Here is a 20056-nt window from a genome sequence, read left to right on the forward strand (position 1 = left end):
AATAGTGAGATATCTTGCAGAGGGATGCAGCACTCTTAAAATTGCAAAGCTTCTGAAGCGTGATCATCGAACAATCAAGCGTTTCATTCAAAATAGTCAACATGGTCGCACGAAGCGTGTGGAAAAACCAAGGCGCAAAATAACTGCCCATGAACTGAGAAAAGTCAAGCGTGCAGCTGCCAAGATGCCACTTGCCACCAGTTTGGCCATATTTCAGAGCTGCAACATCACTGGAGTGCCCAAAAGCACAAGGTGTGCAATACTCAGAGACATGGCCAAGGTAAGAAAGGCTGAAAGACGACCACCACTGAACAAGACACACAAGCTGAATGAAATGTCAAGACTGGGGCAAGAAATATCTCAAGACTGATTTTTCTAAGGTTTTATGGACTGATGAAATGAGAGTGAGTCTTGATGGGCCAGATGGATGGGCCCGTGGCTGGATTGGTAAAGGGCAGAGAGCTCCAGTCCGACTCAGACGCCAGCAAAGTGGAGGTGGAGTACTGGTTTGGGCTGGTATCATCAAAGATGAGCTTGTGGGGCCTTTTCGGGTTGAGGATGGAGTCAAGCTCAACTCCCAGTCCTACTGCCAGTTTCTGGAAGACACCTTCTTCAAGCAGTGGTACAGGAAGAAGTCTGCATCCTTCAAAAAAAACATGATTTTCATGCAGGACAATGCTCCATCACACGCGTCCAAGTACTCCACAGCGTGGCTGGCAAGAAAGGGTATAAAAGAAGAAAATCTAATGACATGGCCTCCTTGTTCACCTGATCTGAACCCCATTGAGAACCTGTGGTGCATCATCAAATGTGAGATTTACAAGGAGGGAAAACAGTACACCTCTCTGAACAGTGTCTGGGAGGCTGTGGTTGCTGCTGCACGCAATGTTGATGGTGAACAGATCAAAACACTGACAGAATCCATGGATGGCAGGCTTTTGAGTCTCCTTGCAAAGAAAGGTGGCTATATTGGTCACCGATTTGTTTTTGTTTTGTTTTTGAATGTCAGAAATGTAAATTTGTGAATGTTGAGATGTTATATTGGTTTCACTGGTAAAAATAAATAATTGAAATGGGTATATATTTGTTTTTTGTTAAGTTGCCTAATAATTATGCACAGTAATAGTCACCTGCACACACAGATATCCCCCTAAAATAGCTAAAACTAAAAACAAACTAAAAACTACTTCCAAAAATATTCAGCTTTGATATTAATGAGTTTTTTGGGTTCATTGAGAACATGGTTGTTGTTCAATAATAAAATTAATCCTCAAAAATACAACTTGCCTAATAATTCTGCACTCCCTGTAAAGTGAACACAAACTGCAAACTATTTCCTTCAAGTGTCCAGGGCTCCACTTCTCAGTTGCCGCTCATGGATGTCCAGCCACTGTGTTGCTTCTTCAGGGTCCTCAAAAAATCTGGTGGATCCCAATGCCACCACTCGCAATCTAGCCGGGAACAACATGGCGTACGGAACTTGTAGCACTCTGAGCCTTTTCTTTATATCTATAAATCTGCTCCTCCTCCGCTGGACCTCATTGGAATAATCCAGAAAAATGGACACTCTGACCCCATTCAGGACCATCTCATCATTGTCCCTTGACTGGCGTAGGATAGTGTCCAGATCTTTAAAGTGTAGAATCTTTGCCAGTATGGGGCGAGGAGGCCTGCCTGGCGGGAGCGGCCGCGAAGGGACTCTGTGCGCCCGCTCAACCGCGTACAGGGAAGATAGGCCCTTCTCATGGAATAACTGGTGCAACCATTTCTCCACAAACTCTGTAGCATTGGCCCCTTCTGTTTTTTCTGGCATTCCAACAATTCGCAGATTATTTCTCCGCGATCTGTTTTCTAAATCATCCGCTTTGGCGTATAAGGCAGCTATATCTTTCCCATTCATTTTTGACGCCATTTGCAGAGGTTGAATAACGTCTTCCAGTGAGGACACTCTCTTTTCCAAGTCAGAAGTGCGCTCAGAAATCTTGTGCAGGTCGTGCCTGATTATGGACACATCTGATCGCAGGCTGCCAACTTGTACTGTGAGCACTTTAAGGGTACTGTTGCAGCTTGCCACAGCCACCATTATATCTTTCAATGTGGGCTCCCTTGTAGAATCAACCCGCAGGTCTACTGGAACTATTGCAGGGGCTGCAGATTTGAGTACCGGCTGACCGGCAAAAACCGGGTCATCACCGTCCATGGATCCGTCCTCCTGATCAGAGGAGGTAGGTATATCAGTCCCTTTATCGCTAGCCGAATCGCCCACTCCGCCGTCCAGTCTGGCATATTTGCTGAGTTTAGCAGCCGCGCTCTGGCTCACCGTCTCCTGCAGCGCCGACACCTCTCCACTTCCGGCGCCATCTTGGCCCTTCTCCAGGCGGTCTTGTTTCGCCAGTTTGGACGATTTCCTCAGCATTTTCAGGCTCCCGATTTTGTCACCACAATCACCGGACACCTTCCTCTCCCCAGGTAAAGTATTTTCAGGCAGTTCGAGTGCGCTTCCAGTGTAAATGAGCAGGATTCTAGCAGGAGCAGTGAACAGTGCGTCTTACTCCATGCACTCACAAGCCACGCCCCCCCGCCTATTCCTCTATTTAGTCTGGCCTCACCCATCAGGCTATGCGGTTTATAGATCTTTTTGGTTGTGAAGAGCTGGTGTTTGGTTCTCCTCTGAGTTCCTGCTCGTCTGCATATTTTGGAGTTAAGTGTCTTCTCCCTATTTCTTGTTTGTGGTTTTCCCCTACCTTTTGGTATTAGGCCTGATGAGTCTCCTGTTCCTTCAGCTGGAAAGGAACAGGTCATCTCGTGTCCTGACACCATTTCCAGGGCCCTAGGTTCCAGCGTGTGAACATTCCTACCATCAAGGTCTGTTCATACTTATAGTAGTCAGGGCTCAGGTTAGGGATTCACTAGGTGGTGACCTTTTCCCATATCCAAGCCTAGTACCTTTTCCCTTCCCTCTTGTGATCGGTGTGGAGTTATCCTCCCACACCGTGCCGTGACACTGCCACTACACGGCAAATATGCTGAGATTTGGCCGGACGCAGCACGCATCGGTATTTATCCAACCAAACCCCAACATATTTGCCGGGTAGCTGTCGGATCTCCCCACCAGAACCTATTATAGGCAATGAGGTGTGCGGGTAATGCCAGAACATCAGCCACAAATGTGAAACTGGACTTAGTTTTATTATAAAGGCTGTGATAAAGATCTAACTGGTAGAAGCAAGATTAAAAATCAGTGATGCACATTTTATATTTTATTTATTGATGTATAAAATACATTTAAAATTAGCAACCCCAAAAAGCAACATAGAAATATCTGTTTTAAAGTGTCAAATAGTAAAGAATGAGCCATACGAGCTTCTATAAAATACACCCAATACGAAAAGATTAGATAATCAGGCACTTTGCGGTACTACAGATTCCCATCATTTGGCAAAATGGTTTCTTTTACAAACTGGCTACTTCCACTGCATGAACCTGATTGGTCCGCTTTAAGACATTTCTCAGAAATAGTTTATCTGCATATAATTTATCAGTTCTTGTTAAAAGTCTACCATTATGTTCACTTCTGCATTGAAGGAAGGCTCATTGAAATCCAATGCTGCGAATTCTATTGTTTTAGTCTGGAAAGATAGCATCAGCCACCTATTTTTAATCAATGGGATTTATTGGTTGCCGCCGATGTCAGTCATCTGACACCGTTTCAGTTTGTTTATAATAGTAGCCAAGGTGCAGATGTGAACAGAGTCCAAAATAAATCTAAATCGATAAAAGAAAAGCCAACCTGATGAAAACGCTGTACCGTAAGTGAGTTTTTGGCAGTCAGAAGAAGCACAGACTGAAGGATTAGCTAATGGAAGCTATAGTGAGAAAACAGTCATACGTGTACTTAGTGGTAGAACAACATGTAAACATATTCATACACATGGGGGTAATTTATCATGAGGGCAAATTTAGACATCAGTTTTGCTTGTGTCTGTGTTGGAGTACTTTAAAGGGTTTCTACCACCAGAAATACTGTTATGTAGCTGACTGACATTAGCGCATCGCTAATGTCAGCACTACATAACAGTATGTTTCTAACGTTAGTCCCTGCAGCCGTTTTTGTTAAAAAAGCACTTTTATAGATATGCTAATGAGCCTCTAGGTGCTATGTGGGCGTCATTAGCACCTAGAGGGCTCCGTCCACTAACCATTTCAGCCGCCCATCGTGTCCCTCCAGCCCGCCCCGCTCCTGTTGATTAACGTGAAACTTCTCAGTATCTCGTACCAATTCCCGGGCCGTGCGCTTCTGTATTCGGCGCAGGCGCAGTGAGTGAATGCCGCGCTCCTGGTGCCGGCTTCCTCATTGTAAAGTAGTTGGCGCAGGCACAGTGAGGAAGCCGGCGCCGGGAGAATACAGAAGCACACGGCACAGGCATCAACAGGAGCGGGGCGGGCTTTTTAACAAAAACGGCTGCAGGGACTAACGTTAGAAACATACTGTTATGTAGTGCTGACATTAGCGCATCGCTAATGTCAGTCAGCTACATAACAGTATTTCTGGTGGTAGAAACCCTTTAAGTTTAAGTACTAAGTTTAGCAAATGTTGCACGTGGTTTGATAAATTCGGAACATCTTTATACCTAATATTTTTATCTAGAAATGCTGCTCTGGTTTTTCTACTCCACCCTCCTACTGGTGCGATTTAGAAAAAGTTGAAGTGGTAAATCTGGAGTGCAACTAGTCAACGTAGGCCACATTCCCACCCACTAATGATATATTCCCCCCCAAAGAATACAACTCTGAAATACACATCACAGACAGACATTCAGCCCATTTTACAAGACAATTCTGTAAACCCCATGATGTAATTCCAATGACTAGTGCAATGTACAGGCAGCCTGTTATAGAGCAGGAGGAGCCGAGATTGATATATAGTATTATGGGAAAATATTCAGTAAAACTTGTAATTTATACATTTATATGTTTTCTCTAACTTAGGCCTCATGCACACGAACGTATTTTGTTTCCGTGGCCGTTACGTTTTTTTTGCGGATAGGATGCGGACCTATTCAATTCAACGGGTCCACAAAAAATGTGGACAGCAGACCGTGTGCTATCCGCATCCGTATGTCCATTCCGTAGACCGGAAAAAAAATATAGAACATTTTCTATTCTTGTCCGTATGGACAAGAATGTCATCCGTGTTTTTTTTTGCGGATCCGCAATTTGTGGACCGCAAAACACATACGGTCGTGTGCATTTAGCCTTAGGCTACATTCAGATGACTGTTCTGTTTTGCAGTACACAAATTGCGGATCTACAAAACACGGATACCGGCCCATGTGCGTTCCGCAATTTGCAGACCACACATGGCCGACACTATGATAGAGCAATCCCAAGGCATTTTCTATCTTTTTTGCTGGGCTGCGGAATGGAATAACTGATGCGGACAGAACATGGTGTGCTGTCCGCATCTTTTGCGGCCCTATTGAAATGAATGGGTCCGCAACCGTTCCGCAAAATTGCAGAATGGATAAATGCGGACTCATTCTTACGATCGTCTGAATAAGCCATTAACAACAACCCTATGAACAGCTCTCAGTACACGGAGGAGGTGTTATCAATGACTGACAACTATCTATGTATATTACAGAGAATGCTATCAATCACTGATAACACCTCGGAGGGTGGTCTTTTCCCACAAAAATATATATCAATCTGCTCGGCTTCTCCTGCTCTATTACATGGAGCCTTCACATTGCATTCCATTATGTGGCGATGGGTCCTCTAAAGTGCATCTATCAGTATGCTCAACACTATTAAAACTATGTACATACTGCTTGCTAGGGTTGATTATGCGGATTAAAACGATACCTTCCTTATGTCTCTAGGTTGCATTGTTGTTGAAAAATCTCAGTTTTTATCATCATGCAAATTGCCTCCACTTCCAGGTCACATCAAGACACAGCGCAGGCCGGGAGAAGACAAGAGGTCTAGTCCTGTCCATCCCGGGGAAGGGAAGATTGGCAATAACTGAAGGGTGTCAACTAACTGGTGCTCGGAGGGCTCTGGCCAGCCCCTCAGGGCTCTACCTGGCCGATTTGCATAATTATACAAATGGAGATTTCTCGACAATTGTTCAACCTAGAGACCTAAAGAAGATATTGTTTTAATCAAAGTGATCAATCCTACTAGACAGTATAGCTGGTTTAATAGGTTTGACCATACTGACCGATACTCTTTAAAAATGCAACCCCTCTGGCTGAATACATGGTTAGTCTTTTATTGCTTTGAATATTTTGCTTATTAAATGAAAATATCACTTTATATCTTTTTTTGCATGAAGTTTCAGCATTCCAGCAAATTAAGTTAATGCACACTGATAAAACACTGATCTCTTAGAGAGCGGCAGTACAGGAGGTGCCATGAATATAGCAACAGTCCCAGAAATCTCTGCTCTAGACCTGAATTAGAACAGCAGGTTAAGCAAAATCTCACTGTTCAGGTGAATAAATGTAACCTGCTCAAATCATACAATCCCATTATTAAAAATTAATAAGCCCCATACAAAAGATATATACAAAGAAACAGACAACATACATATCTCCCCTATCATATACATAAAGAAAACAGTGTTCAGACGGGACTAGCCCTATAAAGGAGTGTGCCCGCAACTTCTTGAGCAGTTTTATAGACTCTCCTTTACAGAGGTGTAATAGAAGATATAATACAAAAGAATTGAAAAACATATAGAGACGTTACTCCTCCTTATCCACTTCGTCAGACCTTGAGTTTATCTTCTTTTTCGGCTAAATCAGAACATACAGAAATGAGTTAATACAGCACACCAGTCATGACAATAATGGCACATGTATTCCAGTTAAAATAAGTTATCCCCTTTCCACAGGATACTGGATAACTATCAGATCTGTGGGGGTCCTACCGCTGGGGCCCCAATGATCATGAGAACGGGGGCCCTGTACCCTGTGGAGCCCTCCTGAAATGGACGGAGCGGCTGGAAGTGTCTGAGATAGCCGAGTACAGCGCTCCGCTATCTCTGGTGCTCCCACAGAAATGGATGGGGTGGTGGCGCTGATTTACCACCAGCCGCTCTGTCCATACAGGGGGGCTCCTCCGGGTACCAGGCCCCCATTCTCGTGATCGGTGGAGGTCCCAGGAGACTAACTGGAATACCCTTTTAACCTTACAGAACTTCTTTATAGGGAGGGACGCTGGCTTTCTTACCTTGCCTCTGGTGCTGGTGTTCCTGCAGAAAAGAGAAACAGACTTTAATGAACACATAAATCCCACACAAAGCACCCATCAATATACAAATACAAGAAAGAATCCATATTTTTCATCACTAGATAAGTCGACTGTGGACATGTGGAGACTGCTCACAACATAACTACAATCTAAAGACCAATACGTATTATCCTTGTTGATTCTTCCATTGAAATTAATGGGAAGCTGAAAATAAAAAATGTACCAAAAACATGCAGAAAATGGAATGGAACAGTGGCAAAAACCCATCCAAGTTGGATCTTTGATTGACTGTCGCATCGCAGTGTGACACCATTGACCATCATAAAATGTTGCGCAACATGTCACAGTGTAGTTGTACCTCTTTTGTCACGTGACAAAAGTCGCCATGTAGCCCTAGCCTAAAGTGTTGTCCTATCTCCCTTGTTCAACTCCACAGCTCAGCAATTCCTGGAAGTTTAGTGGGTGGATCTATTCTATTTGACTGAAGCCAAAAGGCAGGCAGCGCTCTAATGTGCGCAGATTGCCTGCATGTGCACATTCCCAATGCTAGGTTCAGCCGTTCTATCTCATCAAAGCTGTATAGCCCAGCTCCAGGACTACTGCACATGTAATGGAGCTGACCTATACATAAAATGCTGCAGCACCATGGACGGGAACTGCCACGCATGCATGCTCCTGCAATCCCAGCCACAACAGTAAGAAGGAGTTCATCCCACTGCGCAAGCGCTGCCACTGCTGCAGGATTGCAGCGGTGGCCATATCCGCAGTACACACTACAAGGGAAGAGGGAGCCAGAAGTTGTAAAAGGAGGCACTTTCAATAAACCACTGCAATTGGCAAATTCCTTCTATTAAAAGGGTTGTCGGGGATTTTAATATTGATGACCTGTCCTCAGGATAGGTCATCAATATCAGATCGGCGGGGGTCCAACACCCGACACCCATGCCATCAGCTATATGAGGAGACGCAGTGGGCACGTGCCTTCTCTCTTCCTATTCCTCGCTGCTGTCTATAGCAAAGCAGCGGTGAGCAGGAAGAGAAACCGGAGACAGACCATGTGCAATGCGCACGCCATCTCCTCATACAGCTGATCGCCGGGTGCCGGACCCCCGCCAATCTGATATTGATGACCGATCCTCAGGATAGGGGTCCATTCACACATCTGTAGTGTATTGCAGATCTGCAATACACCCGGCCGGCACCCCCCATAGAACTGCCTATTCTTGTCCGCAATTGAGGACAAGAATAGGACATATTCTATTTTTTTGCGGAGCCGCGGCCTGGAAGTTCAGGGGCGCACTCCGGAAATGCGGATGTGGAGAGCACAGTGTGCTCTCCGCATCTCTTCTGGCCCGGCCCCATAAAGAATGAATGGGTCCGCACCCATTCCCGATATTGCAGAATGGATGCGGACCCGTTTGCGGACGTGTGAATGGACCCTAGGTCATCAATATTAAAAGCTCGGACAACCCTTTTTAAGTTTTTCTGCATGAGGGGACCTAATAAACAAGCTGGGAATACCCCTTTAACTCTACAGAGTCAGGAAAGATATGATGGCTGCCAAATTGCTAATCTCCCTGCAACACTGTACCAACGCCAGCTGTTAAAGGGAATCTGTCAGCATTGCCATGTACAATAAACTACCTTATTTCCTGCTGTGGTCTTCATTTATATTTTTTATGGTGTCATTTTGATAAAAAAAGCGCTTTTTAGGATATGCAAATGAACCTCCAAGGTGCACAGAGGGGTGTTATTCTTCTTCTTCTCTTGAGCCCAGTAACGCCCCCCTGCAGTGCCCAGCCTGCCTTAATTTCCAGCCCAAGCACGCCGCCTCATCAAGAAATACCCTCCGACCGCCGAGGTAAACGGCGGCGCCCCCTCCGCTATGTCATCAAATACATTCCAGCTACGCCTCTGGCTTCTTCCTTTCGGCCGCCGGAAATCTCGCGCAGGCGCAGTACAGCCCGCGCCTGTGCTCCCGAGGGCAACAGCATCAAAAGTATCACTGAGCATGCGCCGAGCCCAGTGATTTCTCGGCCATGCCCATTGACACTTTTGAGGCTGTTGCCCTCAGGAGCATTATGATCGCACAGGCAGTCGGCAGTACAGCGCCTGCGAGAGATTTCCGGCGGGCAAAAGGAAGAAGCCAGGGGTGTAGCTGGAATGTATTAGATGAGGGGGCGGCGCCGTTCACCTCGGCTGTCGGAGGGTATTTCTTGATAAAGGCGGCGTGCTTGGGCTGGAAATTAAGGCAGGTTGGGCACTGCAGGGGGGCGTTACTGGGCTCAAGAGAAGAATAACGTCCCTCTGGGCACCTTGGAGGTTCATTTGCATATCATAAAAACGCTTTTTTTTTTTTTTCAATCAAAATGACACCATGAAATGATAAAAGACCACCACAGCAGGAAAGAAGGTAGTTTATTGTACATGGCAATGGTGGCAGCTTAATATGCTAAAACCTGGTGACAGATTCCCCTTTTTTTTTTTTTTTTTTTTAACATTGTTGCCTGGCCAAATATTGCTAGAAACTAGGGATGTCCCGATACCATTTTTTTTAAGACTGAGTACGAGTACCGATACTTTTATTTAAGTACTCACCGATACCAATTACCGATACTAATTTTAACAATAAAATACACACACATGTATTTTCTGACCACTGACCAACCAAAAGGCCCAAAAACAGAACTATAACATTCCAAGGAGACATTATACTGTATGGGGGCAGCCACAAGGAGACGTTATACTGTATGGGGGCAGCCACAAGGAGACGTTATACTGTATGGGGGCAGCCACAAGGAGACGTTATACTGTATGGGGGCAGCCACAAGGAGACGTTATACTGTATGGGGGCAGCCACAAGGAGACGTTACACTGTATGGGGGCAGCCACAAGGAGACGTTACACTGTATGGGGGCAGCCACAAGGAGACGTTACACTGTATGGGGGCAGCCAACAAGGAGACGTTACACTGTATGGGGGCAGCCAACAAGGAGACGTTACACTGTATGGGGGCAGCCACAAGGAGACGTTACACTGTATGGGGGCAGCCACAAGGAGACGTTACACTGTATGGGGGCAGCCACAAGGAGACGTTACACTGTATGGGGGCAGCCACAAGGAGACGTTACACTGTATGGGGGCAGCCACAAGGAGACGTTACACTGTATGGGGGCAGCCAACAAGGAGACGTTATACTGTAAGGGGGCAGCCACAAGGAGACGTTACACTGTATGGGGGCAGCCAACAAGGAGACGTTATACTGTATGGGGACGGCCACAAGGAGACATTACACTGTATGGGGACGGCCACAAGGAGACGTTATACTGTATACTGTATGGGGGCGGCCACAAGGAGACATTATACTGTATGGGGACGGCCACAAGGAGACGCTACTGTAAGGAGTCAGGACAACAATTTTTGAAGCCCCCCCTCCTCAGTATAATAGTCTTGTGGCCATCATACAGTAAATGTATATTTCTTCTTGCCCTAATGCCTGCTTTTAGAGATCAATGTGCAGCTTGCAGGCAGGAAGGGAAGGACCAGGGCCATAGAAGACAGACACTATCACTTTTAGAGGGACTCGCTCCTGGCAAACACAGCTCTGCTGCAGTGAATGCAGTGGAGCAGACTGATATAATTACAATGTATAGTTATTGCAGGGACTCAGAGAATCGTCTGAGAGTTTATTAGTTAAAACGAATCGAATGAGTCAGAGACTGTGTCACCCCAGACTTCCTGCTCTGCTACATGCACCCTGTACACACCCAGCTCCACTACATGCTATGCTAATAATGCCCCCCCTTCCCCCGGACGGACTTACAGGGAGCCGCAGAGCAGGAAGTCTGGCAGGGACTCGATGACACGGTCTCTGACTCATTCGATTCTTTTAACTTAGGGCTCTTTCACACCTGCGTTCTTGTCTTCCGGCATAGAGTTCCGTCGTCGGGGCTCTATGCCGGAAGAATACTGATCAGGATTATCCTAATGCATTCTGAATGGAGAGAAATCCGTTCAGGATGCATCAGGATGTCTTCAGTTCCGGAACGGAACGTTTTTTGGCCGGAGAAAATACCGCAGCATGCTGCGCTTTTTGCTCCGGCCAAAAATCCGGAACACTTGCCGCAAGGCCGGATCCGGAATTAATGCCCATTGAAAGGCATTGATCCGGATCCGGCCTTAAGCTAAACGTCGTTTCGGCGCATTGCCGCATCCGACATTTAGCTTTTTCAGAGTGGTTACCATGGCTGCCGGGACGCTAAAGTCCTGGCAGCCATGGTAAAGTGTAGTGGGGAGCGGGGAGCAGTATACTTACAGTCCGTGCGGCTCCCCGGGCGCTCCAGAGTGACGTCAGGGCGCCCCAAGCTCATGGATCACGTGATCACATGGATCACGTCATCCATGCGCATGGGGCGCTCTGACGTCATTCTGGAGCGCCCGGGGAGCCGCACGGACTGTAAGTATACCGCTCCCCTGCTCCCCGCTCATACTATGGCAACCAGGACTTTAATAGCGTCCTGGGTGCCATAGTAACACTGAACGCATTTGGAAGACGGTTCCGTCTTCAAATGCTTTCAGTACACTTGCGTTTTTCCGGATCCGGAGTGTAATTCCGGCAAGTGGAGTACACGCCGGATCCGGACAACGCAAGTGTGAAAGAGGCCTAATAAACTGTCAGACGATTCTCTGAGTCTCTGCACTACGCTCCCTGTGCTGTGAGTCAGTGCTGGCTGCCTCTGATTGGTTGGAGGGTGGGGAGGGGCGGGGCGGAGCTAGCTTCCACTCTAGGCTCCAATTACACTGCCTGCTGCTGCCTGTGAAGCTGTTAGAGATGCAGGGGCTGCGGACGGACACATAAAAGCGGCGCACAGGTATCGGCAGTGGTATCGGGGACATTTGCACGAGTACATGTACTCGTGCAGATGCCCGGTATCGGTCCCGATACCGATACTGGTATCGGGACATCCCTACTAGAAACCAATCTTTAATTATTTAGGTCATCAGCTTCAAGTGTTTGTCCTTTCTAGACAAACCATTGACATATGCACAAATAAAAGCTGCAACTGGAAGATATTATAGTAATACATACTTTGTGCATTTTTTTTGCAGTAGAGGTGTGTTCACTACCACAGCATGATATCTCTGCTTAGAAAGTAAGTGAAGAATATAATTATACTTCAGGGTTGACTTTCTATAAAGTCTTTAACTTTTTTCACATGTTTCTACAACTTTGAGTAAAGTCCACCTGCGGTAAATTAAGTAGAAAGGACATGATTTGGAAAGACCGTGTCCTTATAAGGTCTCACAGCTGACAATGCATATCAGAGCAAAAACCAAGCCATGGGGAAGAAAACTGCCTGTAGAGCCCAGAGAAAGAATTATGAGGAGGAACAGATCTAAAGAAGGGTACAAAAATATTTCTGCACTGCAACGCTTCCAAGAGTGGGCTCCATAAATTTGAAATAGAAGCTTTTTAAGACTCTTTCTAGAGCTGGCTGCTCCACCAAACTAAGTATCGGAGGGGAAAGGGACTTTGTAAGAGAGGTGACCAAGGACCCAATGGTCACTCTGGCTGAGCGCCAAAGATCCTGTGTGCAGATGGGAGAAACTTCCAGAAGGTGAACCATCATTGCAGCACTCCACCAATTTGGGCTTTATAGTAGAGTGGCCAGAAAGAAGCCTCTCCTCAGTGAGACTACTTTCACACTAGCGTTTTGCTTTCCATTTGTGAGATCTAGTCAGGGCTCTCACAAGCGGTCCAAAACGGATCGGTTCTTTGCCCTAATGCATTCTGAATGGAAAAGGATCCGCTCAGAATGCATCATATTGCCTCCGTTTAGTCTCCATTCCGCTCTGGAGGCAGAAACCAAAAAGCTGCCTGCAGCGTTTTGCTGTCCGCCTGACAAAGCGGAGCCAAATGGATCCGTTCTGGCACACAATGCAAGTCACAAACGGATCCGTTTTCTCTGACAATAGAAAATCGATCCGTCCCCCATTGACTTTCAATGGTGTTCAAGACGGATTCCGCCATGGCTATAGAAGACATAATGCAACCAGATCCGTTCATTATTGTAACGGAAGAGTTTTTGCAGATCCATGACCGATCTGCAAAAAACGCTAGTGTGAAAGTAGCCTTAAAGACACATAAAAGCCCACGTGGAGTTCACAAATAAAAACACTCTAAGGGTCCATTCACACATCAGTGTGTGTTTTGCGGATCCTGCCTTTTCTTGTCCTATTCTTAGGACATGTTTTATTTTTTTCGGGATCGGAAATGCGGACCTGGAAGTGCGGATCCGCAATTCCGGATCTGGGCAGCACATCGTGCTGCCCCATAGAAATGAATGGGTGTGCAATTCCGTCCCGCAAAATGCGGAACGAAATTGCGGACGTGTGAATGGACCCTAAATCAGTGGTCCCCAACCTTTTTTGCACCAAGGACCAGTATCATGCACGAAAATTTTCCCAGGGACCGTGGACAGGGCTTAGGGTTTTTATTTTTATTTTTATGTTACGGCGCTCACCACACAGGAAAATTTTTGGATATTTTAATAATTTGGACTTTCAGACATGGCGATATGTACAGTAATCTGTAAAATTGGGAAAGGGGGTGATTTATACTTAATATTTTGGTGGTTTTTTTTAACTTTTTATTTAATAACCATTTCCCTCCTTAGGGGCTAGAACCTGGCTGCCATGGTGATCGTAGTCCCGAGATTACACTGCTGGGGCTCCGATCAGAAGCTGCCACTGCCACCAATGAGGATGAGGATGAGAGGAAGGGACCCTGTGGCCACTGCCACCAATGATTTTAATACTGGAGGGGGGGGGGAGAGGGGGGTGAGTGCACAGCGCCACCGATGATTTTAACCACCTCCGGACCGCCTAACGCAGGATAGCGTTCCGGAGGTGGCAGCCCTGCGCAGAGTCACGCATATACGCGTCATCTCGCGATGGCCGAGATTTCCTGTGAACGCGCGCGCTCACAGGAACGGAAGGTAAGAGAGTTGATCTCCAGCCTGCCAGCGGCGATCGTTCGCTGGCAGGCTGGAGATGTGTTTTTTTTAACCCCTAACAGGTATATTAGACGCTGTTTTGATAACAGCGTCTAATATACCTGCTACCTGGTCCTCTGGTGGTCCCCTTTGTTTGGATCGACCACCAGAGGACACAGGTAGCTCAGTAAAGTAGCACCAAGCACCACTACACTACACTACACCCCCCCCCCCCCCCCGTCACTTATTAACCCCTTATTAGCCCCTGATCACCCCTGATCACCCCATATAGACTCCCTGATCACCCCCCTGTCATTGATTACCCCCCTGTCATTGATTACCCCCCTGTAAAGCTCCATTCAGATGTCCGCATGATTTTTACGGATGCACTGATAGATGGATCGGATCCGCAAAACGCATCCGGACGTCTGAATGAAGCCTTACAGGGGCATGATCAATGACTGTGGTGATCACCCCATATAGACTCCCTGATCACCCCCCTGTCATTGATTACCCCCCTGTAAAGCTCCATTCAGATGTCCGCATGATTTTTATGGATGCACTGATAGATGGATCCGATCCGCAAAACGCATCCGGACGTCTGAATGAAGCCTTACAGGGGCATGATCAATGACTGTGGTGATCACCCCATATAGACTCCCTGATCACCCCCCTGTAAAGCTCCATTCAGATGTCCGCATGATTTTTACGGATGCACTGATAGATGGATCCGATCCGCAAAACGCATCCGGACGTCTGAATGAAGCCTTACGGGGCATGATCAATGACTGTGGTTATCACCCCATATAGACTCCCTGATCACCCCCCTGTCATTGATCACCCCCCCTGTCATTGATCACCCCTCTGTAAGGCTCCATTCAGACATTTTTTTGGCCCAAGTTAGCGGAATTTTTTTTTTTTTTTCTTACAAAGTCTCATATTCCACTAACTTGTGTCAAAAAATTAAATCTCACATGAACTCACCATACCCCTCACGGAATCCAAATGCGTAAAATTTTTTAGACATTTATATTCCAGACTTCTTCTCACGCTTTAGGGCCCCTAGAATGCCAGGGCAGTATAAATACCCCACATGTGACCCCATTTCGGAAAGAAGACACCCCCAGGTATTCCGTGAGGGGCATATTGAGTCCATGAAAGATTGAAATTTTTGTCCCAAGTTAGCGGAACGGGAGACTTTGTGAGAAAAAAATTAAAAATATCAATTTCCGCTAACTTGTGCCAAAAAAAAAAAAAATTCTATGAACTCGCCATGCCCCTCATTGAATACCTTGGGGTGTCTTATTTCCAAAATGGGGTCACATGTGGGGTATTTATACTGCCCTGGCATTCTAGGGGCCCCAAAGCGTGAGAAGAAGTCTGGTATCCAAATGTCTAAAAATGCCCTCCTCAAAGGAATTTGGGCACCTTTGCGCATCTAGGCTGCAAAAAAGTGTCACACATCTGGTATCGCCGTACTCAGGAGAAGTTGGGGAATGTGTTTTGGGGTGTCATTTTACATATACCCATGCTGGGTGAGAGAAATATCTTTGTCAAATGCCAACTTTGTATAAAAAAATGGGAAAAGTTGTCTTTTGCCAAGATATTTCTCTCACCCAGCAAGGGTATATGTAAAATGACACCCCAAAACACATTCCCCAACTTCTCCCGAGTACGGCGATACCACATGTGTGACACTTTTTTGCAGCCTAGGTGGGCAAAGGGGCCCATATTCCAAAGAGCACCTTTAGGATTTCACAGGTCATTTACCTACTTACCACACATTAGGGCCCCTGGAAAATGCCAGGGCAGTATAACTACCCCACAAGTGACCCCATTTTGGAAAGAAGACACCCCAAGGTATTCCGTGAGGGGCATGGCGAGTTCCTAGAATTTTTTATTTTTTGTCACAAGATAGTGGAAAATGATCATTTTCTTTTTTTTTTTTTTCATACAAAGTCTCATATTCCACTAACTTGTGACAAAAAATAAAAACTTCCATGAACTCACTATGCCCATCAGCGAATACCTTGGGGTCTCTTTCCAAAATGGGGTCACTTGTGGGGTAGTTATACTGCCCTGGCATTCTAGGGGCCCAAATGTGTGGTAAGGAGTTTGAAATCAAATTCTGTAAAAAATGACCTGTGAAATCCGAAAGGTGCTCTTTGGAATATGGGCCCCTTTGCCCACCTAGGCTGCAAAAAAGTGTCACACATCTGGTATCGCCGTACTCAGGAGAAGTTGGGGAATGTGTTTTGGGGTGTCATTTTACATATACCCATGCTGGGTGAGAGAAATATCTTGGCAAAAGACAACTTTTCCCATTTTTTTATACAAAGTTGGCATTTGACCAAGATATTTATCTCACCCAGCATGGGTATATGTAAAATGACACCCCAAAACACATTCCCCACCTTCTCCTGAGTACGGCAATACCAGATGTGTGACACTTTTTTGCAGCCTAGGTGGGAAAAGGGGCCCATATTCCAAAGAGCACCTTTCGGATTTCACAGGTCATTTTTTACAGAATTTGATTTCAAACTCCTTACCACACATTTGGGCCCCTAGAATGCCAGGGCAGTATAACTACCCCACAAGTGACCCCATTTTGGAAAGAAGAGACCCCAAGGTATTTCGTGATGGGCATAGTGAGTTCATAGAAGTTTTTATTTTTTGTCACAAGTTAGTGGAATATGAGACTTTGTAAGAAAAAAAAAAAATTTTAAAAAAATCATCATTTTCCGCTAACTTGTGACAAAAAATAAAAAGTTCTATGAACTCACTATGCCCATCAGCGAATACCTTAGGGTGTGTACTTTCCGAAATGGGGTCATTTGTGGGGTGTTTGTACTGTCTGGCCATTGTAGAACCTCAGGAAACATGACAGGTGCTCAGAAAGTCAGAGCTGCTTCAAAAAGCGGAAATTCACATTTTTGTACCATAGTTTGTAAACGCTATAACTTTTACCCAAACCATTTTTTTTTTTACCCAAACATTTTTTTTTTTATCAAAGACATGTAGAACTATAAATTTAGAGCAAAATTTCCATATGGATCTCGTTTTTTTTGCAAAATTTTACAACTGAAAGTGAAAAATGTCATTTTTTTGCAAAAAAATCGTTAAATTTCGATTAACAACAAAAAAAATAAAAATGTCAGCAGCAATGAAATACCACCAAATGAAAGCTCTATTAGTGAGAAGAAAAGGAGGTAAAATTCATTTGGGTGGTAAGTTGCATGACCGAGCAATAAACGGTGAAAGTAGTGTAGGTCAGAAGTGTAAAAAGTGGCCTGGTCTTTCAGGGTGTTTAAGCACTGGGGGCTAGACCTCTAACAGGGAGCTGCTATCAGCGGCAGTTAACCCCTCAGGTGCCGCACTCGCCTCCTGTATCTGTAAGATGAACATTCATGGGTCCGGTCTTCGTTTACTAAGTAGCAGGACAGGTAGAGAGGCGCCAAGGGATCTCCCTGCACTTATTATATCTGGGCACCACTCCGTTCGCCCGCTGTGGCCCCCATTACCGTCTCCCGCGCTGTATGCTAATTACTAGCATGGGAACATCAGCTTCTCTCCCTCTGCGTAGTGATTGGACAGCGCTACAGCCAGGGAGAAGGAACGCCCAGGGAGAGAAGCTGATGACTCCTCCCTGGTGTTCCGATAGTAGTAATTAGCATACAGCGCGGGTAACGGGGGCCACAGCTGCCCGCTGTGTGTGATGTGCGGCCCAGCGGTTGAAGACTGCTGCTCTAAATGACCCTCAGACTGTGAGAAACAAGATTCTCTGATCTGATGAACCCAAGATAGAATTCAGGCCTAAAAATTCAAAGTGTCAAGTCTGGAGCAAACCTGCCCAATACATCCCTACAGTGAAAGAAAAGCTGAAAGAAACAAAGTACAGAGATATTCTTAACGAAAACCTGATCCAGAGATCGCTTGGCCTCAGACTGGGCCGAAGGTTTACCTTTCATTAAGACAATGACCCTAAGCGCACATCCAGGACAATACAGGAGTGGATTAGGGACAACTATGTGAATGGCTCAGCCAGAGTGCTGACTTGAACCCAACTGAACTTCTCTGTTGAGACCTGAAAATGGCTGTCCACCAATGGTCCCCATCCAACCTGACAGAGCTTGAGAGAATCTGCAGAGAAGAATGGCAGAAAATCTCCAAAATCTAGCTGTGCAAACCTTGTGGCATCATACCCAAAAAGACTGGAGACTAACTGTAGCCAAAGGTGTTTCGACTCAGTCCTGAGTAAAGGGTTTTAATACTTATGTTAATGCTAAATTTTTTGTTTTTTCTTTTCAATAAATTAGCAAACTTTCTAACATTCTGTTTTCACTTTTGAGTGCGCTTTTGGGTATGGAGTGCAGAATGATGGGGGAAAACATGCTACAACATAAAAGTGTCTGAAGACTTTCTCAATGCAGTGTACTTAATACTAAACTAACAGAGTTCAGCAAGCAGGAAGGCAGCTATAGGGTGTGAAGAAGAAGCGGTCACATCTGAGGATTGGTGCCTAAAGGCCACATAAACAAAAAAGAGAGATGTAAATGGAACATGATAGTTTGAAAAGACGAACATTTAAATTTTGCTGCCTTTTTTCAAAGGAAAAAATAAATCTAGCATAATTCTGCAGCTAAATTACAGAAGATGTTTCCCCTAAATCAAGAGCATAAGTAGATTTTGTTACCTGCTTGATGCTCCCTGTGTATGACCAAAGAAATCCTCGGATTGGCTTCTGGCCATTCTGGCATTCTCTTCCATGTTCCCTTTTCTCATTTCTTCAAGACTGGACTGACGAGTGTTATTCATCGGACGATATAGATTGTCAATTCTGCCATGAGCTCTAGTTGCGTTACCTGCATTCCTTCTTGTCTGGTTCCTGAAAGAGACTGTGGCTTCACTCCCTGATGCTGAAATATGAGAACGCAAATTAGTTAGGTCAGTAATGTTACTAATATACTGCTACAGAAGTAATCAAGTGTTCTTATTTATTAAAGGTGATGTCACAGAGTCATTTGTAGCAGGCTCGCCAACACTCCCCATTTCAGATCTGACCAAAGAGAGGTCACAAAAAAAGGGACACCTTTTACAAGAAAACTTACATAGAAAATTATGAATGAGACGGGCCTCCTGGCCCGGCCTCTTCTCGGCCTACAATTTAAGACCCGGCGTGAGTGGGGAGAAGTCACAGATAGCGGTGCAACTAACCGTTGCGCCGCCATCTGCACCTGAAATACGCGTAATATAAGCGTATTTCCGTATAATAAATGATCCCCTTTAGTGTGTTTACTTAAAATTAAGTTAAAAATAAATTCCAAATTAAAAACTATACCTTTATTTTTCTGTCAATGGAGCTGTCTTAGCTCGTTTTTGTAGGGTGAGCTGTGTTGAGTTTCTGGCACAAGGAGGGCCAGAGATGCAACTTATTTATTAAGAGTCATTTGCTTCTTAATAAATTAGGTGTATCTGACTATCGCAGGGGGATGAAGACTGGCATATGGGAACGCCAGTCTTGATAAATGTCCCCCAGTGGCTTTGGCAGTCTAGGTCTAAACATCAGTCAACAGAAACCTACACTTATTATGGACCTTCACTGACCATTGTGGCTCTGTGTGTATAGAATATTAAAGGGGTATTCCCATCTTAGACAACGGGGGCATATCGCTAGGACATGCCCCCATTGTCTGATAGGTGCGGGTCCCACTGCTGGGACCTGCAAACATATAGAGAACGGAGCGGGGAGCGATATGGCTGGATGACCCCAGATTTCCCGGGGTCCGTCCACCACCAAGCGCTAA

At 45.5% G+C, this 20056-nt stretch overlaps 1 protein-coding gene across 2 annotated transcripts in view; it reads right to left on the reverse strand.

The window, feature by feature from the left end:
- Positions 1-5212: 5212 nt before the first annotated feature.
- The window catches only part of TRAFD1 (TRAF-type zinc finger domain containing 1), a 65724-nt gene continuing 50880 nt past the window's right edge, over positions 5213-20056 (reverse strand). Inside the window, exons 10-13 of one of the 2 annotated variants that reach the window (XR_005776145.1) lie at positions 18946-19168; positions 12347-12399; positions 7237-7258; positions 6765-6800 (exon numbers count right to left, since the gene is read on the reverse strand). Coding sequence is in view for 1 of the 2 variants with exons in the window: in XM_040416051.1 (XP_040271985.1) it covers positions 6750-6800; positions 7237-7258; positions 18946-19168 (296 nt within the window). In the remaining variant the exon portion in view is untranslated. Of the gene's footprint in view, positions 6801-7236; positions 7259-12346; positions 12400-18945; positions 19169-20056 lie in introns of both variants that reach the window. The other variant, XM_040416051.1, reaches the window with a different exon arrangement.

This window comes from Bufo bufo, chromosome 2 (assembly GCF_905171765.1).
Source record: "Bufo bufo chromosome 2, aBufBuf1.1, whole genome shotgun sequence".
Classification (NCBI taxonomy): Eukaryota; Metazoa; Chordata; class Amphibia; order Anura; family Bufonidae; genus Bufo; species Bufo bufo.